We start from the raw sequence: 18,414 nt of genomic DNA, 5'->3' as shown, positions 1-18,414 counted from the left end.
AGGTCCATCAGTAGCTATTAGCCACAAGGTACAGATGGAACACTATGTCTGGGTCTGATACTCGGTGTTCCTGGTGCTTGGGGGGCAACAGTGGGAGGGCTTCTGGAGTTCTGGCCCTGCTGGTGGACCTCCTGATGGTACCTGGGTTTTGGCCACTGTGTGACACAGAGTGTTGGACTGGATAGGCCATTGGCCTGATCTAGCATGGCTTCGCTCAAGTTCTTGTGAAGGAAGAACAGTTGCCTGCATTCTGTACTGAATACCAAACAGCCTCAAACAATTTTTTAAAATCCAGCCTGATGAGGAGTTCTGCAGAACTTGAAAGCTTGTACATTACTTTGTGTTTGGTTGGCCCTAAAGAAAGCCGGCTCTCTAGCACTATAGCTTTTTCATTTTGCTATAGACCAAGGCGGCGGCTTATCATTTCTTTCTAGAGGTAGTGAGTCCAAGTAATTTAATATGGAAGAGCCTTATCCTTCACATATGCTTCTATCCCACCTGAGCACGGAGTCTTAATTCGGGATTATTGGATTTCCCTTCTGACTTGGAGATAATTTTCCAGAGTATTAGAACAACTGTTTTAGAGCCTCTGCAGCTGCATGCCAGAATCCCCCCCTTCCCTTGAGTTGGTGAAGAAATACTTGTGTTTCACGTTCTTTTCCTTATTGATTTAAAGGCCGTAAGTTAATAGGAGAGGTGGGAAATGGAACACAGCTGTTTGGCACATTCCTCCAAGGACCAAACTACCCACAATGCAAAGCATGTCACGTTTTCGCTCCAATATTATTAACAAAAAAACAGCACGGGGGAAGGGGGTGGCGGCTGCAGTCTTGAACAGAGGGTCCCCTGGTGCAGGGAGAGGAGTAGGTAGAGTCTAGCTTTGAATACACATGAAACTTTCTTATATTGAATCTGACCGTTGGCCCGTCAGGGTCAGTATTGCCTACTGGCAGCAGCTCTCCAGGGTCTCAGTTAGAGGTCGTTCACATAAACTACCACCCAGTCCTTTTTATTTTTATGTTTTACTGGAGATGCTGGGGATTGAACCTTGGGCTTTCTGCATGCAAAGGAGAAGCTCTTCCACTGAACCACCGTCTCTTCCCTCAAGAGAAGAAGAAGAGAAGAGATTGGATTTATACCCCGCCCTTCACTACCCAAAGGTGTCTCAGAGCGTCTTACAAACTCCTTTCCCTTCCCCTCCCCACAACAGACACCCTGTGAGGTGGGTGGGGCTGAGAGAGCTCTTGACAGAGACTGCTCTTTTTCAAGAACAGCTGTGCCAGAGTTATGGCTTGCCCAAGGTCATCCAGCCAGGTGCAAGTGGAGGAGTGGGGAATCAAATCCGGTTCTCCCAGATTAGAGTCTGCGCACTTAACCACTACACCAAACTGACTCTAGGAGTTTCAACCTTTCCTTTAAGGTTGTTTTTCTGCTCAACCCCTTCCCCCCCTTGGTAGATGGGAGGCTGGGGGAGTGGAGTGGAGTAGCAGTGGAATGGGAGATGTTCTGGGATGTTCTATTCCTTCCCTTCAACTTTGACAGGGCAAAGAGCAGGTTTCCCATTAACTGCAGCGGAGTCCCTGGATGCACCCCTTAATTTCCCCCTGTGAGTTCTCCCCCCCACACACACACACCCTACCAGCATGCTGGGCCTTTAGCTACCATCAATTTATTGCAAAGTAGATTATTTTTAGGGCCGAGCACAAAATGCTGCACACAACGAAAATGTCAAACGCCTTTAAACCGCAAACAAACGCTGTAAGATGAGAGGACAACTGGGCAGTCCCCAAAAGGCAACGGAGTCTGATTTTCTTTAGTTAAATAAGGAAAGGTCAGAAAGACTTTGCTAGGCATCACTTGGTTTTACCCATACGGAGCGACGAATAAGAGCTGAAGCTTGACAAATGCTGGCACCGAATGCCGTCCTCCAAGGATCACTAAATCATTCCTCACTTACACAGCTGAGATGGGTCATCTGCTGTGCCTACAGCTTATCCTTAGCTTAGCTTGTAGGCTGGGGGGGGGGGTTGGGGGTTGGTCTCCTTTCCAAGGCTATTTAGTGCAGATGTACAAACCAGTCAGTTCTCGCCCTGCAGCCAAAAGATGCAGCTGTTTATCTTGTGTATTTCCAAGCACAAGTGCTGCTTGGGTGTTGCAGTTCATTTCCCCTGGGCTGCTCAGCCACATGTGAAGTGCTAATGAGCTAGCCTAGAGCCTACTGCTAACTGGGGCCAGAAGCCAGCATGCACAGGCCAGAGCACAACAAACGTCTGCTTAACACAATATCAGAATCGTTCCTTATGATACAGAAACAGCTATGTGGACAATCTCCAAGGACAGCCGAACTTCGTCTTGTGCCGCAATCAGCGTCTTTGCACACGTGCCAATACTCGGCAAGGACATGTGGGACTTAACGCTTCCCAAGGATGAATGGTTACAGAATGCATGTGGGAGAATCACAGGTTTGAATCTGCATGCATGTGAAGGTTCTCCTGCACATATTAAGCAAAGCACATTAAGGAGCAGCAGCCGCACAGGCTAGTCTTCTACCTAAGGTTCATGCAGCTAGTAACACGGAAGTAGAATTCAAATACATCACTCCCACTTGTATATCTGGAGGAGTTAGGGTTGCCAGCCTCCAGGCGGTGGCTGGAAATCTCCTGGTATTTCAACTGATCTCCAGGTGATAGAGAGGAGTTCCCCTGGAGAAAATGGCTGTTTTGGGAGAGGAGGAAGGAGAACTAGATTTATACCCCACCCTTCACTTGGAGTCTCAGAGTGGCTTACAATCTCATTTCCCTTCCTCTCCCCAGAGCAGACACCCTGTGAGGTAGGTGGGGCTGAGAGAGCTCATTCGAGGACTACTCTTGAGCAATGCTCCCTCTAAGCCATGGAGTCTTGTGAGCAACAATTCTACTTTGTGAGCTACTGGCATTAAAGTTGTGAGCGAGCGACTGGGCTACTGCATAAATTAGTTTGCTCTGGAGCCATCCTTCCTGGGCTGAGACAGAAATGGGTGAGCTGGAGGCTAATCAGCGGAGCCAGAAGGACGTGGCTGGGACCAGCAGAAGACGCGAGTCGTGCACCCCATAGGAAGAACTATCCGGAACGAACAGAATGCCAAAGCCAAGTGAAGCGCCGAGTGCCGAAGCTGAGAAACATCCCAACCACCACCACAAGGGTGCTGATAGGTAACCCCTACCCCATATAACTCTGTGGCCCTAGTTAGGGAAACTCGTGTGATTAGCACCAATTGTAAGCCGCTCTGAGACCCTCTGTGAAAAAGAGGATTCGAGCGGGATATAAAGTTGAAGGTTAAATAAAATAAAATAAAAATAAAGATGTGTGGATGATCCATACAGGACTCCCATTTGGATCCGACTGAAGCCCTTCCAAAGGGGACTTTAAAAGCATGCAGTGGTCTTATGCAGTTGTTCTCCTTCCTCTTGCCACGGGGATGATGGGGAAAATGGCTTATAAGTGCCGCTCCTATGTTGTTAATTCTTGAAAAATTACACCATGTGCATACAGCCGGTCACTAGAATCTCATAGGAACAGAAGAGAACTTAACAGATACATGCAGCTCAGTGGTACAGCAGAAGGTCACCCCTGTTCGGTCTCCTGGCATTTCCAGTGCAACCATCACTGGTAGTTGGTGCTGGGAGAGGCCTGTTTCTGCCTGAGACCCTGGAGAGCAGCTGCCAGTCAGAGCAGCCAATAAGGAGCTAGATGGGGTGACGGTCTGATGTGGTACAAGGTGGCATCATAGTCCACCTTTAAGGCCCTTGGTGAATTCTTTCTAATGCCATAGCCGGAGGGGATCAGATACTGAGGACTTTAGTTATGGAGGGAGGAGGGGAGACAGGGCTTGATGGACTCACCTCCTTATTAAATTGGGTCTAGAGAAATGCTTATGTAACTGAGGTAATTATCGCACGGTCCTTTCGCAATATTTCATTAATTAGATCAGCATTCTGCCCTTCACAGAGCTCAAGGCAGAACCATCGGATTCATTAATTAGATCAGCATTCTGCCCTTCTTTTACAGAGCTCAAGGCAGGACCATCTGGTCTTCACAACAACTCTGTGAAGCAGGTCAGGCTGAACGACCGTGACTTGCTCAAAGTCACCCAGTGAGCTTTATGAGGATTTGAACATAGGTCTTCCAATCTGAGTCTTCCACTCTTTCTATCGCCATTGTGAATATTACGTATCCCCAGTGGCCTTTAGCAGGAAAAACCTCTTTTGGAAGAAAACCAGTGGCATTTCTAAAGACGCCTATTTTCAGTGAAAAGCAATCAAAACACCTACGTCAAAAGCTGTACGTAATGTTCATTCCTAGGGACCACGTGTATCCCATTTTCCATTCTCTCCAGCCTGACGGATCCATCTATTTTAAAGGCACTTAAAATGGGAAATTCAAAGGCATGTTGCCTGAAATTCAAGCCTGTCAAAGCGTCCATGACTACCCCAGATAGCCAGGATCATTCACACTTCCTTAAAAGGAGTCTTGCTAGCCTCTCAAGTTATGCCTGTGAGCTATATACTTCTGACTGTTTCCCACAGTATGTTTTTTGGCATCTGTTCATTCTGTTTCTCATTTCTCTCCCCGCCCCCCCAGCTCTGTCCAGGGTACACATTCATTACAGAGAGCCGCAAAGAGCCATCAAACGACTAAGCATCTTTCAGGCAACTGATCTGCTTGAAGCTAATTAAAATATCATGGTATCTTGACAGAAACAACAGTAGTGATGCTCTTTAATAAAGACTAAGGCTCCTATTGAATTCTGGAAAGACTCCAAGTTCAAGCAAATCTGCAGCAGAATTTGGAGGGGTGTGTGTGGAGACCATGGCTCATTGCACATCCGTATGGGTATGAGTCTCTATCATACGAAACCACATTGGGTCTCTAGGCCTCCAGCAAGTACCATAAGAGAAAGAAAAATGAAAAAGATTTGGAAGCCCACTGAGAATCATAGAATCATAGAGTTGGAAGGAAGGGGCCCTCCAGGGTCATCTAGTCCAGCCCCCTGCACAATGCAGGCAATTCACACAACCCCCCCACACACCCCCAGTAACCCCTATTCCATATCCAGAAAATGATTTAAAAAACCCTCCGAAATCAATGGCCAAACTGGGCTGGATAAAAATTGCACCGAGGAACTGCTCAAACTGTCAGGAAGTTCTTCCTACTGTTTAGCCGAAAACTCTTAGGCTTTAATGTACTTGGATGGGAGACTACCAAGAAGGTCCAGGGTTGCTACAGAGGCAGGCAAGGGCAAATCACCTCTGTTCATCTCTTGCCTTGAAATCCCTCTGGGGTGGCCACAAGCCGGCTGCAACTTGACAGCACTTTCGACCACCAGTGTGATAGGGAACTGAGCAGTCACCTGAGGCTCATCTTGGGCTTGGCAGCTCACCCATCAAACAGATTGTTAAACGCTGGGGGTGACGCCGGTGAAGACAAAATGTCCGGATATCATGATGCCTAGCTCCCAAGAGTATAAAAAACACACCCTGGACCTCAAGGGAAAAAGCTGGTTCTCAGCAAGAACACTGAGTGGTGCATCCAGAGGGTAAGCGGGGGGGGGGGGGGGGCTCGGACTGTGGACTTTACAAAGTCCCAGAAGACTGCAAACAGAGGGGAGGCAATGGGGCAAGGTGGGCACGCTCAAGGGTGTTGAGCAGGCTCTTTATGGAAAGCGCCGATGTGAAGTAAGTAGCCAGGGGAAAAGTGATAGAGGCTACACCTCATTGATGATGAATCTGCCTTCAGTTTGGCATAGTGGTTAAGAGCACAGAGTCTAATTTGGGAGAACCGGGTTTGATTCCCCACTCCTCCACATGCAGCTGCCGGTGTGACCTTGGGTCAGTCATAAGTTCTTTCAGAGCTGTTCTGTCAAGGGCAGTTCTCGAGAGAGAGCTCTCTCAGTCCCACCTACCTCACAGGGTGTCTGTTGTGGGGAGGGGGGGAGGGGAAGGGATTGTAAATTGCTCTGGGACTCCTTCAGGTAGTGAAGGGTGAGGTATAAATCCAATGTTTTCTCTTCTTCTCTAGCAGCCGTTGCCTATTCTCTTTGGAACACATGCATTTGCTCTAGAAGAGCTAGACAGAGTAATGAGGTTTCAGTCTTGGCGTGTTTTGCAATTCAGCTAACATCGACCTTACTCTTGAGCGCTGGAGCTTCCCTGCACTGCCCCTTCAGGGAGTTCTACCTGTCTCCTTGGTTCTTCCTGTGGTTTGAAATGAATTCATCATCTGAGCAGCACAGACGTTCCTGTGAGCTACTTAAAGGCACTGAATTACTTCTCATATGGGAATTGGCGTGACATTCACTTCATGCTGCATGTTTAGGGACATTTGACCTGGAGAGCATGGCTGGATGGGGAAGGGGGGAAGCCAAGTGAGAGCTACCGCAGAGGTGGCCATCGTCTTGAGAGCCAGTTTGGTGCAGTGGTTAGGAACGCAGACTCTAATCTGGGAGAACTGAGTTTGATTCCCCACTCCTCCACACGCAGCTGCTGGTGTGACCTTGGGTCAGTCATAAGTTCTTTCAGAGCTGTTCTCTCAAGGGCAGTTCTCTCAGAGCTCTCTGAGCCCCGCCTACCTCACAGGGTGTCTGTTGTGGGGAAGGGAACAGAAAGGAGATTGTAAGCCACTCTGAGACTCCTTTGGGTAGTGAAGAGCGGGGTATAAATCCAATCTCTTCTCTCTTCTTGACCTTGTGCCTTGCTATTCTTACCTGCCCAGCCCCTGCTGCTCATGAGGGCTGCTAGAACACTCATCTAAGCCACCATATTGCTTTTAATGTTACAAGGCATCCAGTGTGATGTAGTGATAAGGGTGCCAGACTAGGACCTGGGAGACCCAGGTCTGAATCCTCGCTCTGCCATGGAAGCCTGCTGGGTGGCCTTGGGACAGTCACTCTCTCTCTCAGTCTAATCTACCTCACACAGTTGTTGTGAGGATCACATAGAGAAGAGAAGGATGTAAGCTGCTTTGGGTCCCCATTGGGGAGAAAAATGAAGTAAAATAAATGAAGTTTAAAAACAAAACACGATGAGCATTGTAATTAATGGACGGACTCCTTGACCCCAACAGAGAAGGTGCCATACGGTGCTCACTGGATCCATTCTCCCTTTTTCCTGCACTAACCTGCCAAGGGGCTGATCCTATTAAATGGAACCACCACCTCACCTTCATTCATCGCTCAACATTACAAGGTAGGCAAAAACACCCCCCCCCAGCCAATCCAAGAAGGAGCAAAACTTCCCACGCAGCCCCCCCCCCCCAAGGCACCCAGCTGAATCCTGCACTGCATACAGAGCAGGAGGGTGGGCAGATCACATCAAGCAAGAGAAGGAGGCGGGGGTGGAGCCACCTCAAAACCTTTCTGGCTCCACTCCCGCATCAGCATGCCACCAGCGTCCCACATCACCCCACAGCCTCCTCCTCCTGAGGAGGCAAAGCGGCCCCTGCCACAATAGCCTCTTAGTGGTTCCATGGCGGTGAGGAGCCGGATTCTATAAGAGGCAGCTTTGTATGTTCTCATAAAACAAAGAATATGACATTCGTTTTAATGATGAAGAGGTTGGTATGCCTGACTTGGTTGCTTGCTGCCACAAATCATGTACTGGAGGAGAATTAGAGTATATCTACATTTTGCAGGTGTGTTATGAAGCCTAAGCTGCCATTTACCTTTCGTATATAGAGGGTTGAGGGGTAATGAATAATTCAGAGCCGGGACGGTTTCCAGGACACCCCCCTCCCCCAATTCAAGTTATTTTATCAGCGGTAAGAGGCAGTCCAAGCTTCAACAAATAATAGCCTCTCAGTCTCATTATTCTACTCCCTCCCCCAAACATTCTGACCCAAATCCAGTTTCAAAATTACATTCTTGGGATGTATTAGGCAGAAGGCAACTTGTTGGGGGGGGGGAATCTGGGACAGGTCTATAGAGCAAGCCATAAATGGGTCTGTACTTGATGCTTTTGTGGCCGCATTTCTGCTAGGGAGAGACAGGCTATGGTGTGTGTGTGTAACCTGGATTTTCAGAAGAAGAACAAGGGTGCTTTCTTCCTCTGTGGCAAACCTCAATAGTACCCATAGCTGCATTCCTTCCCGAGCCTGTTTTATCCATTACTTGTGTGGGGAAACCCGGATTTATTGCTATGTACTGGGGTCCCCAACATGGTTCCCCTAGGCACCATGGTACCTGCCCACACACCTTTCCTGGTGCCCCCCAAGTGTCTTTAGAAAGTGGGTAGGGCCAGGTGGGGCTTTTGCCCAGCAAAGCTTCTGATTGGCCATTGGAGATTTGATTGCTTGTACAGCATTGTTTTGGCAGCAGCTGGCACCACAGCACAAGGAGCTTCACTGTGTGATTGAAGGTAAGGTGCAACAGCCATTTCATAGCTGGCGCCACCTCTTGTGGCAGCCATTTTGTGGCTGTGCTCATCAAACCATGTCAGAATTCTAAAGGTGCCCACAGGCTCAAAAAGGTTACAGATGGCTGCCGTGTACATTCTGAACAGGAAACCTCAGCCAATCTTGACTCTTTTAAGCATAAACATATATGTTTTAATAAAAACTATCTATTCACACTTCTTGGTTTTGTGTTTACAGCTATATGCCTTGCTGTGTGAAGAAGGCCTTAAGGGTTTCTTTTCTTTGAAAGCTGAGCTTCAGAGGAGGCTGAATTCTGGATCCAATTACCAAATTCCAGCTTGGATTACAGCCAAAAAAGAAACTGGATAAGATAGGTGCACCAGTAGACAGCTGGAACATCCTTTGAATTTTTCTTCAGCAGCACACTCACACAGGCATTCCCCTTTATTGGTTCAGAAAGTAATTTACCACAGCTCCTCAGAACCTGTATGCTGTTGTTATGCATGATCTAAAAGTGGGTCACGCACGAAAAGCATTATATAGGAACACTGTTAACAGGCCCAAAATGAATGGCAGAGCCTCTGTCTCCTGACGCTTGAGATCAGAAATGAATGCTGATGAAAAAGCTGTTCTCCAAGCACTGAACACTTTGATTCAACCACCATGGACTAGGTCTGCCCCTTCCCCCCAGCCAGAATTTTCTTCCATACAGCCACTTTCAGGCATGAAGTTCCATCTCATGAGGGCTAAGTGACCAACATGGCTTCATCACACAAAGTTTTGCTACCACACAAACACAGGCCCAAACCAGGTGTGCGCCGGGAGTTCCTAGCAAATTTCTAAAGAACATACAAAAATGCATAATGGCCCCGATAGAGACTGGGAATGAGACAAGCAGAGGAAGCCTTTCGCTCACTGGGAGGGCCAGGGCCGTCCTGAAATTTTCCCCTGTAGGCCTACATTTCCTAGATACTCTCCAAACCTTGGGGTGAAATTGGAAGGGAAAGGAAAGGCAGATCACCATCAAGGAGTCCAGTGGCACCTTTAAGACCAACAAAGTTTTATTCATGCACTTTCATGTGCAAAGTATATTCAGCTGTCATGTGCAAAGCCCACTTCTTCGCCTTTAAGACCAACAAAGTTTTATTCATGCGCTTTCATGTGCAAAGTATATTCAGCTATCATGTGCAAAGCCCACTTCTTCAGACAAATGGAACAAAACCTCCTCAAGGGTTACTTACGGGGAAAAAAGAGCCATTAGGAGAGCCATTCAGAGCCAAGATGCATATGCAGAGTGAAATTGGATCAGGTGGCCAAGATCAAAGGATAGCAGCAAATTAGCACGTAAATGCAAGAGTTAACAAGATGTGAGAATGAAATTAGAGTGGAGGCATTCTTGTCCCAGGAGCTAAATGGCAGAGGGGCCAGATGACAGCAAGAGCAGATCACTCACCCAACGAGGGTGAGTTGGGCCAGGCACAGCAGGGACCAATGAGGCAGCCCAGTTAGGGAGCTTTATTGTTTTCTTGCCAACCCCTTCATGTGTTAATTTTGTCCTGTTTGTTGATCTGTATCCCTTTGTGAAGAAATACATTCTTCCTTTGGAGGTTTGAAATGAGCAAAACCTTTGAGCTTTAAAAGGTTTTTTCTCCTCTGGGCAGAGAACAGGCAGGGAGGAGGAAGTCAGTCAATGGCTTTTCAGACTCACCTCAGCTACCTCTTAAGAAATGCTAATAGGTCTAGCTAGCGACAATGGGATAGTCAAGTGCCCCTCCCATCAAGCAGGGAACAAAGATGTGGAGAAATTAAATACTAGAGAGGCTTCAGGAAGGAAAATTCTAGATACTTCAGGAAAAGTCTCTCTGACCAGGCCTGACGGGGTTAGTAGGAGGGGAAATGGAGAAGATAAAACTCGGGAGCAAGAAGGAAGCTCTCTTTTGTGCTAAGCCCATCAAAGCAGACAGAACTCTTAACTGAGGTCTGGAGGAGGCAGCCATTTAACCGTGTGCTGTCCTGGAGAGCTGGAGGAAGCTTCAAGGTAATGATAACTCTGTAGAGATTGAGAACATCCTAAGTGAAGGACCCTGTCCTATATTTGTAACATCTGGTAGGGCATGTATTGTGTTTTACCCATTTCTTTGAATCCCTTGCTCTATCTCGTGCTGTGCTAAAAGTATGCTTGTGAACATTTTCTTTTTTGATAATTGCTAAAATTAGTCTGAGTTTTTATCCACAATTTTCCCTATTATAAATTGATCCCAAACTTTATCATACCAAGTCAATAAGGTATTCCATTTCCATTTGAAAGCTACTACAGTTTGAGCTGCTGCTAATAGTGAAGATCCAAACCAGTCTCAAAGAGTTTAAAGTCTGGCCAGTGATTCAGTAACAGATTCAGGTGTGAAGGGTACCTCATGACCCATGATCTTCTTGATTTATACTACTATTTCTTGACAGAACTTATTTATAAATATGCATCTCCACCAACAATAGAAATAATTCCCAAACTGGCCACATTTTTTCCAGCACTTCAACCAGCCTCAAAGAGTTTAAAGTCTGGCCAGTGATTCAGTAACATAGATTCAGGTGTGAAGGGTACCTCATGACCCATGATCTTCTTGATTTATATTACTATTTCTTGACAGAACGTATTTATAAATATGCATCCCCACCAACAATAGAAATAATTCCCAAATTGGCCACATTTTTTCCAGCACTTTGGGTGGTTAGCCTGATTAATTCTGTGAAGCCTCATTGGTCTAAAATGACAGCACATTAGTAGGTTAAAGAATTTAAACCTAATGTTAAATATTTTGTGCATGCAGTTAGGGGATTCCCATATTTTCTCCCAGAGGGATTCAGAGAAGTAATTATACAATCCTCTTTCCATGATTTCTGTTACCTTAGAGGTTTTGAGCTAATGCTGTTAGAATTTTGTATATTTTTGATATTAACCCTTTATTTTGCTCATCATTATTTTTTATTAGCTTTTCAAATTCTGTTAGAGGTCTCGACAACATACCTCAGCTTTTGAGATGATCAAGCATATATTTCAGTTGAAAGTAACGAAACCAAGGGATTTCATAATTTAATTGGCATTCTAATTGGGATTTATTCTCAACATTTTTGGTCAGGTCACTTAGGCAAGACTGTTATACCTGTTGCCATTTTTTTTAAAAAAAACCTTTGTTTTCTTTGCCTGGTTTGAACAATTCTTGGTGTAAGAAAGATGACAATAAGGAAATGTCTGGAGCTAATTTTCCATGTCTGCTATCCCATTTCTTCAATGAGTTAAAAAGAAATGTGTTGTTTTTTTATTTGAGATTTTCTAAGGTGAGATTTAGTCCAAATGACATTCTTGTAATGAACATGGAGCTACAAAGTCCTGTTCTATTCACATCCAATCTTCTATAGGTCCTTTATACAACATCTTTAAAATGTCCATGAGGTTATATGCTAAATAATAGTTCTTTAAATTCAGAAAATCTAAACCACTTCAGTTAGCAGATCTACACATGATGTCACTACTAAATCTTGGTTTCTTGAATGCCCACGCAAAATCATTGAAGCTTGTCTGCCATTTAAATAATTCTTTGTCAAGGATATCAATAGGCAAAGTTCTTAAAAAACCCCGAAACGTTGGCAAAATAAAGCTTTTAGTAAGATGGTTTAGTGATGCGATTGGTCCGTAAAAACTTGGATTAGTGAAGTCTTTATTTTCTTTTGGTATAACAACTAGAGTAGCTTCTGTCCATGAAGCTGGCATATCACCATTAAAACCTGATTACAAATGTTGGTAAGAGGTTCTGCTAAACTGGAATGAAAGGCCTTGTAAAATTCTGAGGGGAAACCATCATTTCTAGGAGTGGTGCTATTTTTTAAAGATCTTATTGTGTCTTATATTTCATGAACGGATATAGGGCTTTCCAAAAGTTCCTTATGAGTGTGAGAAATAGTTCTGATATATTTTTTGGAACTTAAATAGTTTGCAATTAAATCTGTTTAGTTTTTTAGATTTCTATAAACAATTATAGTGTAGCTATTTCATTAGAAGAACATAATTTTCCAGATGAATTCTTCATAAAATTGATGTTTCGATTAGGTTGCTTTTTTAACTCTGTGATTCTATGATTCTATGTAATTATAATTGTGACGTCTGCAGCAGAGAGGTCTTAATTTCTTCTAACTGCTCCTTTAATGGTTGGATAAGAGATGAAATTTTATCCGGCATACCTTTCTCTAGAGTTTGCAAAGACAATGTTAAGTCTTCTTTCGTGTTAGCTTTTGTTGCTTATCGGCCATTTTGTGGAGCTTCGGATAAGGAGGCTCAGTGACATCTCCCGCTTGTCTGCACAGCCACCTCAGACTTGAGACAGATGTCCATACTAAGATTCCCCAGTGAGATAAACAGTGATGCATTATGAAGATCGGTTGGGGAAATTGTGGTGAAGTTTAAGACATCTCTTCCAAACTCCCAGTTCAAACCGGGCTCCAACGTACCTCTTAATTATAAAAAAGATATTTTAAAAAATCACTGGGATTACCAAACATAGAATTCCCAGCATATGTCTAATTTTGCTCTCTGACAGAGGGTGTGATTGTGTCCCCTTTAGTACCACAATGAGGTAGTTTTTGAAGAACTGCTTATGAGACATTAAATGAAAATGCAGTAATAATCCAACAATTTCCCTCCTCTTTTTAAAACTATCACAAACAAAAGCTGAAATAAGAGAGAGACAGTGGGTGGATCCAGATTAATCTTCATGAGTAGACCCCCCTCCAACTGCTCCTTAGAAGAAACACTGCTGAGGCATTCTGCTTTTCTTGAAAGCCCATAAGCAGTCAACATATTGCAGAGCTGTTTTAGAAATTAAACACACACAGTTTATTTTTAGAGTGACATAATTTATTCATATAATCCAGAAATAACTAGGTAATACCTCAAATTCAATCTTGCTGTGCAAGCAACTTCACAAACTACCTAGAATACTAAACTTCCGAAGGTAAAAAAATACCATGGGTATGAAATGCCATGGTAAATACTATTTTGACAGTCTACACACGGTGTCAGAAGCGTCGGGCACAGTCCAAGTGGTTCGACTCATGAACAAGCCCAATAAAAAAAGGTGAATGAAATTAGCATAGTTACGATTCTGTACACCTTCCATTCATTTCAACAGGGCTGTTTACGCAAGACAACTTCCACACGGATTGAGTGTGGATTAAAAAAAATAAATAAAAGACAGCGCTTTGTCCTATGCATTTAATTTAATGAAGAGCTATTTTTCCTTCCTGTCTTTTAGCTGATTTACTCCTCATAGCCCTCAGTCAGAAACTGATGTTGACCACATAAAGCCCGAGTTCAATATGTTCAAAGTAAGAATATAGATATTTGCTCCTCTCTAAAGTCAATCAAGCACACTCATGATCAATCTGTGTCGCACTCAGGACATGCAGAAACACAGTATGTTAACCTCGCATTTCCAAAGCAGCACAATTCAACTTAGTCACGAACATATGAATATGGTGGTGCTATTGGAATGTGAATTTCTGAAAAAAAGAGAAAACCTTCCTTTCATTACCTACCTATATGCACATTTTCTGATCTTTGCAGTCAACATAGCGAATGCTTTCAGCGTTCACTCAGATTACATCTTTCTGCACTATCACAGTTGCCTCATTATAGAGTCTGTGTACATTAAAAATTATTCCCCCATTTGTATCATAAACCTCTTTTTTTCCACGGCGCATGCACAGGGGGAAAATGCCTTTCCTTTTCATTTATTTTGCCTGCATGAGGCTCAAGTTACATACATTGTTTTAAATAATGTACAAACGTGGGGCACAATTCATCCAAAGTTGAGCCCTTTTATGTCCCATTCATTTTAGTGGGAAAGATCTAAGCACAAGGCATTTAAAAAATAATAATCAGTGGGATCCAAAAGTGCTCAACTTTGCCTGGAACACGACCATTTTAAACATATTCTTAGTTATCATAAACAAAATCAATTAAGTTAAAAGGCTTCCACAATACAAGTTCTGTCAACTGAATTATTCCACATATACCAAAAAAAAATCTCACAGCTAGAGAACTACGGTTCTTTAATTAAATGCTGAATTATTGGGGTGGAATGATAGGGAAGGGAGAGGGAAAAGACTAAAAAAATAGAAAAAACTTCTTCATGTGGGACATCAATTTCAGAATGTTTAACACTGCAAAATGCCGCAATATGAGCACTCCATTTTCATGACAAGCCCCTCCCCCCCTCAAAAGGAGCAGTGTGAGAGGAGATGCCGAAAAGAGAACGAAAGAGATGAAATACTGCACCGAGAAGCATGCATACAATCGCTATGGTCATTCCGTACATGAGCGATTTTATTCTCTAGGATGGTGGCCTAACATGTGAATGAGGCAGTGTTTCCAAACCAAATCCAGTCAACGCCTACAGGTTGATCAAGCTTTCTGAGGCAGCGAAGTGAGGGCACAGGGCCATATCCGGATTCTGCAGCTGTTTGAGGGTGCGCTTGTGGAACTTCTCCCGCACACGATTGAACTCCATGATGTCCAGCGGATCCTCGTCAATCCAGAACTTGTGGAATTCGTGCATCAGGTAGCCTATCGGAGGATGAAAAACGCAGAAAAGAGTTAGAGCACCAGCAAATGAATGCCCCTGTTACCATCAACAAACTCCGTGACCCTTGTGAGCCCAATCTCTACAGTCTGAATCTTGACATATTTTACTGCGAAGTGAGGTTCATTAGTATTTAATTATTCCCATGCTTGTGTCTTGTTATGGCAATCTCTGTGTAAAACACATCACAAAACAAGATACCACTGTATTCTTGCAAAATCACTTAAAACACATCACAAAACAAGATACCACTGAACTCATAGGTGTATGTATGGAAACACAGGCCATAGTCAAGTAGATGGATAAGGGTCAGCCCTCACTTTCTTATGCCTAGGTTCCTTCAGTCATACCTCATCCAGCCCCGAGTTCCATCCTCCTTCTCCATGCTCTCCATCACTTGCCACTGCCCTTAGTCCCCATCAGTCTCTACTCTCCTTTCCTGGACCTCCCACTTGGTCCTACTCTGCCTTCCTCATGCCTTCGCCTCTCCTTCCTGTTGTCCCCTTGTGTTCACCCACTGCCTTCTCCGTTCCCTTGCTACAGGCCTTTTCCCCATTCCACCTTCCTTTCACTCAGTCGGAGCTCAAGGTTGGTAAGGAAGCGGACAGGGATGAGTAGAAGACCATTGGTCTGCTAGCTGCTGATATCCCAAAGGAAAGTAAGCCCACTACTGCCTTGTGGTTCTCCTCACTGGCAATTTCTCAAGTGGGCTGGTAGGCTGGATTAAAAAGAGGTTTTGTTTGCAGTTTCTATTAGAAGGGAGCCATTCCCTCAGATGAAACATCACATAACCCTAAACCAGCCTATGAGCCTCCTCTCTTAGCTCTGTACCACACACAGTCTGAATTGGTAAAGTAGCTTGAAGCTGGACAGATTCACTGACAGGTTTACCAACATGAAACCTAAACTACAGGCTTTTAAAAAATACATGCCCACTGACGTTTCCCCCATTTACTTTCATTCATCCCTGTTTCCAAATAAAATCAAAGAATGCTGGCCAACTGACTGGGTTAATACAATCTCTTAGCAGTTACATAGCACATTTCAAGCATACCAATTTCTTTTACATACATTAGCTCAGTATTCTTTATGGCAAACCTGTATTTATTTTAAAGAATTATATGCTGCATCCTCTGCTATTAGATTCCTGGGGCAGTGTAGAGCATACTCAACAGCTAACAATAAATACGATCGACAATAAAATACCCGGTTTAAAACAAGATCTACATTGCAGCATAAAAAACAGAGTCATAAAACCAGTGAGACGTAGTTAAAATATTATAAAATCAGTGCCCATGGGGAAATGAGAAGAGAAATTAAATTAAATGTCTGGGTGAACAAAAATGATTTGACTTGGGTGTCTGAAAATAGGAAGACTGGGTGGGGGAAGGGCCATAGCTCAGGGACAGAGTGTCTGCTTGACATGTAGAAGGTCCCTTTTTCAATTCCTAGCACTTTTGTGCAAAAAGATCTGAGAGCGGGGGAAGGTGGAAGACCTCTGCCTAAGACCCAAGGGAGCCTCTGCCAGTCTGAGGAGACCAGGGCCCTCAACCTTTTTGGGCCTGCAGGCATCTGTGTAATTCTCACACAGTGGCAGGCACGGTCACAAAATGGCTGCTGTAGCTTACCTTCGATTACACAATTATGTTCCTCATACTATGGTGGCAGATGCTGCCAATGCAAAGTTCTAAAAAATCTGCACAGCCAATCAAATCTACAGTGGTTAATCAGAAACCTTGCTGGGAAGAGCCCCACCAGGCCCCATCCACCTGTCTGGGCACCAGGACAGGTGTTGGCAGGGAGCAAAGTGCCCAAAGGCAATATTTTGGGGACCCCCAGAGTGGACAGTACTGACCTTCATAGACTACTGGTCACTATGAGGCAGTTTTGTGTGTCTGTGTTTAGGTGACTATCTGAGGGAAGCCATTCCACAGCTGAGGAGCCATTAGAAGAAGAAGAAGAAGAAGAAGAAGAAGAAGAAGAAGAGATTGGATTTATACCCTGCCCTTCACTCAGAGTCTCAGAGCGGCCTACCATCTCCTTTCCTTTCTCCTCCCCACAACAGACACCCTGTGAGGTAGGCGGGGCTGAGAGAGCTCTTTCCAGAACTGTCCTTGAGAGAACAGCTCTGACAGAACTATGGCTTTCCCAAGGTCATCCAGCAGCTGCAAGTGGAGGAGTGGGGAATCAAACCCAGTTCTCCCAGGTTAGAGTCTGTGCACTTAACCACTACACCAAACTGGCTCTCTCTGGAAGCAACCCCAAAAGTGGGGGGGGGGAGCCAGGTGTAGGCTGGGTGTAGCCTAATTTTCCTTCATCCATCTCTCTGGAAGTCCCCTGCTTTACCAGTGATGACAGGGCACCAGGAGAATGGCAAATGACCAATGTTTTCTGACAGACTGAGGTCTGAGACAAAGGGGCTTCCCTCAAGTTCCACAGGAAGTTCATGGCAACGGTGAGATCTCCTAACTCACAGTTCACACTCTTAGCCAACAAGTACACCACACCAGCTCTCAAATAGCTCCTCTTATAAACCAAATAACAGATTAAACATCACGTTTAATTATATCTGAAAGCCAGTCACCCTGATCCAAAGCCACCCGTGCGCTAAAATGTGAACATTAAACACCTGCATGCAGCACAACACCTCAATGCATCTAAGTTAATGGGAAAATAATTGTGTGTGGGGGGGAACTCTGTACAATGGACAAAACCAAGTCTTCCTTTCTGAGTTATTTACTTCAGTTATACCCTGTCTTTCTTCCTGATGGAGACCCAAAGCTGCTTACACCTTTCTCATCTCCATTTTTTATATCTTCACCACAACCCTGTGAGGTAGGTTAGGCTGAGAGTATGTGGCAGAGTGGGGATCCAAACCTGGGTCTCCTAGATCCTGGTCCGACACTCTAACCACAACACGACACCAGTTCTCAACAACCTTTTCAAAATCACAAATGTGGTGGCTGCGAGTCTGACTGACAAGCCCCAGAAGATCAAAACACACAATGATGATTAAGTTTTGTTTCCAAAGCTGTTACCTTGTCAAAATGTGCGCGGGAAGAAAGCTATGAAGGAGACGCAGCCCTTGACCTAGTTTGCGGAAGCAAAATGTTTAAAGATACAAGCAGAGAACAAAATCTGTTCTCCAAAGGACCGGCAAAAGTACATAAGGAACATTTAAAGGGAAACCTGGGCCCCAGAGTGTGGAATGAAGGCACAAAAACCAGCCACCTGGCTTAGCCTGGACCTTGTGCGGATCGGAGACCCCTTAAGAACTCCACGCTTGCCTCTGTGGGCTCTATGATGGAGGAAAGTCAAAGTAAGAAATTACATACAGTGTGCCTGTCATCACCATCCTCTATGAACCCATATACCACTTTCTGAAGTTGGGGGG

At 44.6% G+C, this 18,414-nt stretch overlaps 1 protein-coding gene across 1 annotated transcript in view; it reads right to left on the bottom strand.

Moving 5' to 3' along the window:
• Positions 1-14,234: 14,234 nt before the first annotated feature.
• Positions 14,235-18,414, bottom strand: part of ELMOD1 (ELMO/CED-12 domain containing 1) — a 43,508-nt gene continuing 39,328 nt past the window's right edge. The window contains exon 11 of the mRNA XM_015408762.1: positions 14,235-15,004. Within this exon, the coding sequence (XP_015264248.1) occupies positions 14,832-15,004 (173 nt within the window). The 3' untranslated portion in view covers positions 14,235-14,831. The remainder of the gene's footprint in view (positions 15,005-18,414) is intronic.

The sequence above is a fragment of the Gekko japonicus genome, unplaced genomic scaffold (assembly GCF_001447785.1).
Source record: "Gekko japonicus isolate JY-2015 unplaced genomic scaffold, Gekko_japonicus_V1.1 scaffold2828, whole genome shotgun sequence".
Lineage (NCBI taxonomy): Eukaryota > Metazoa > Chordata > Lepidosauria > Squamata > Gekkonidae > Gekko > Gekko japonicus.
This window is presented reverse-complemented; position numbering and strand designations above follow the sequence as displayed.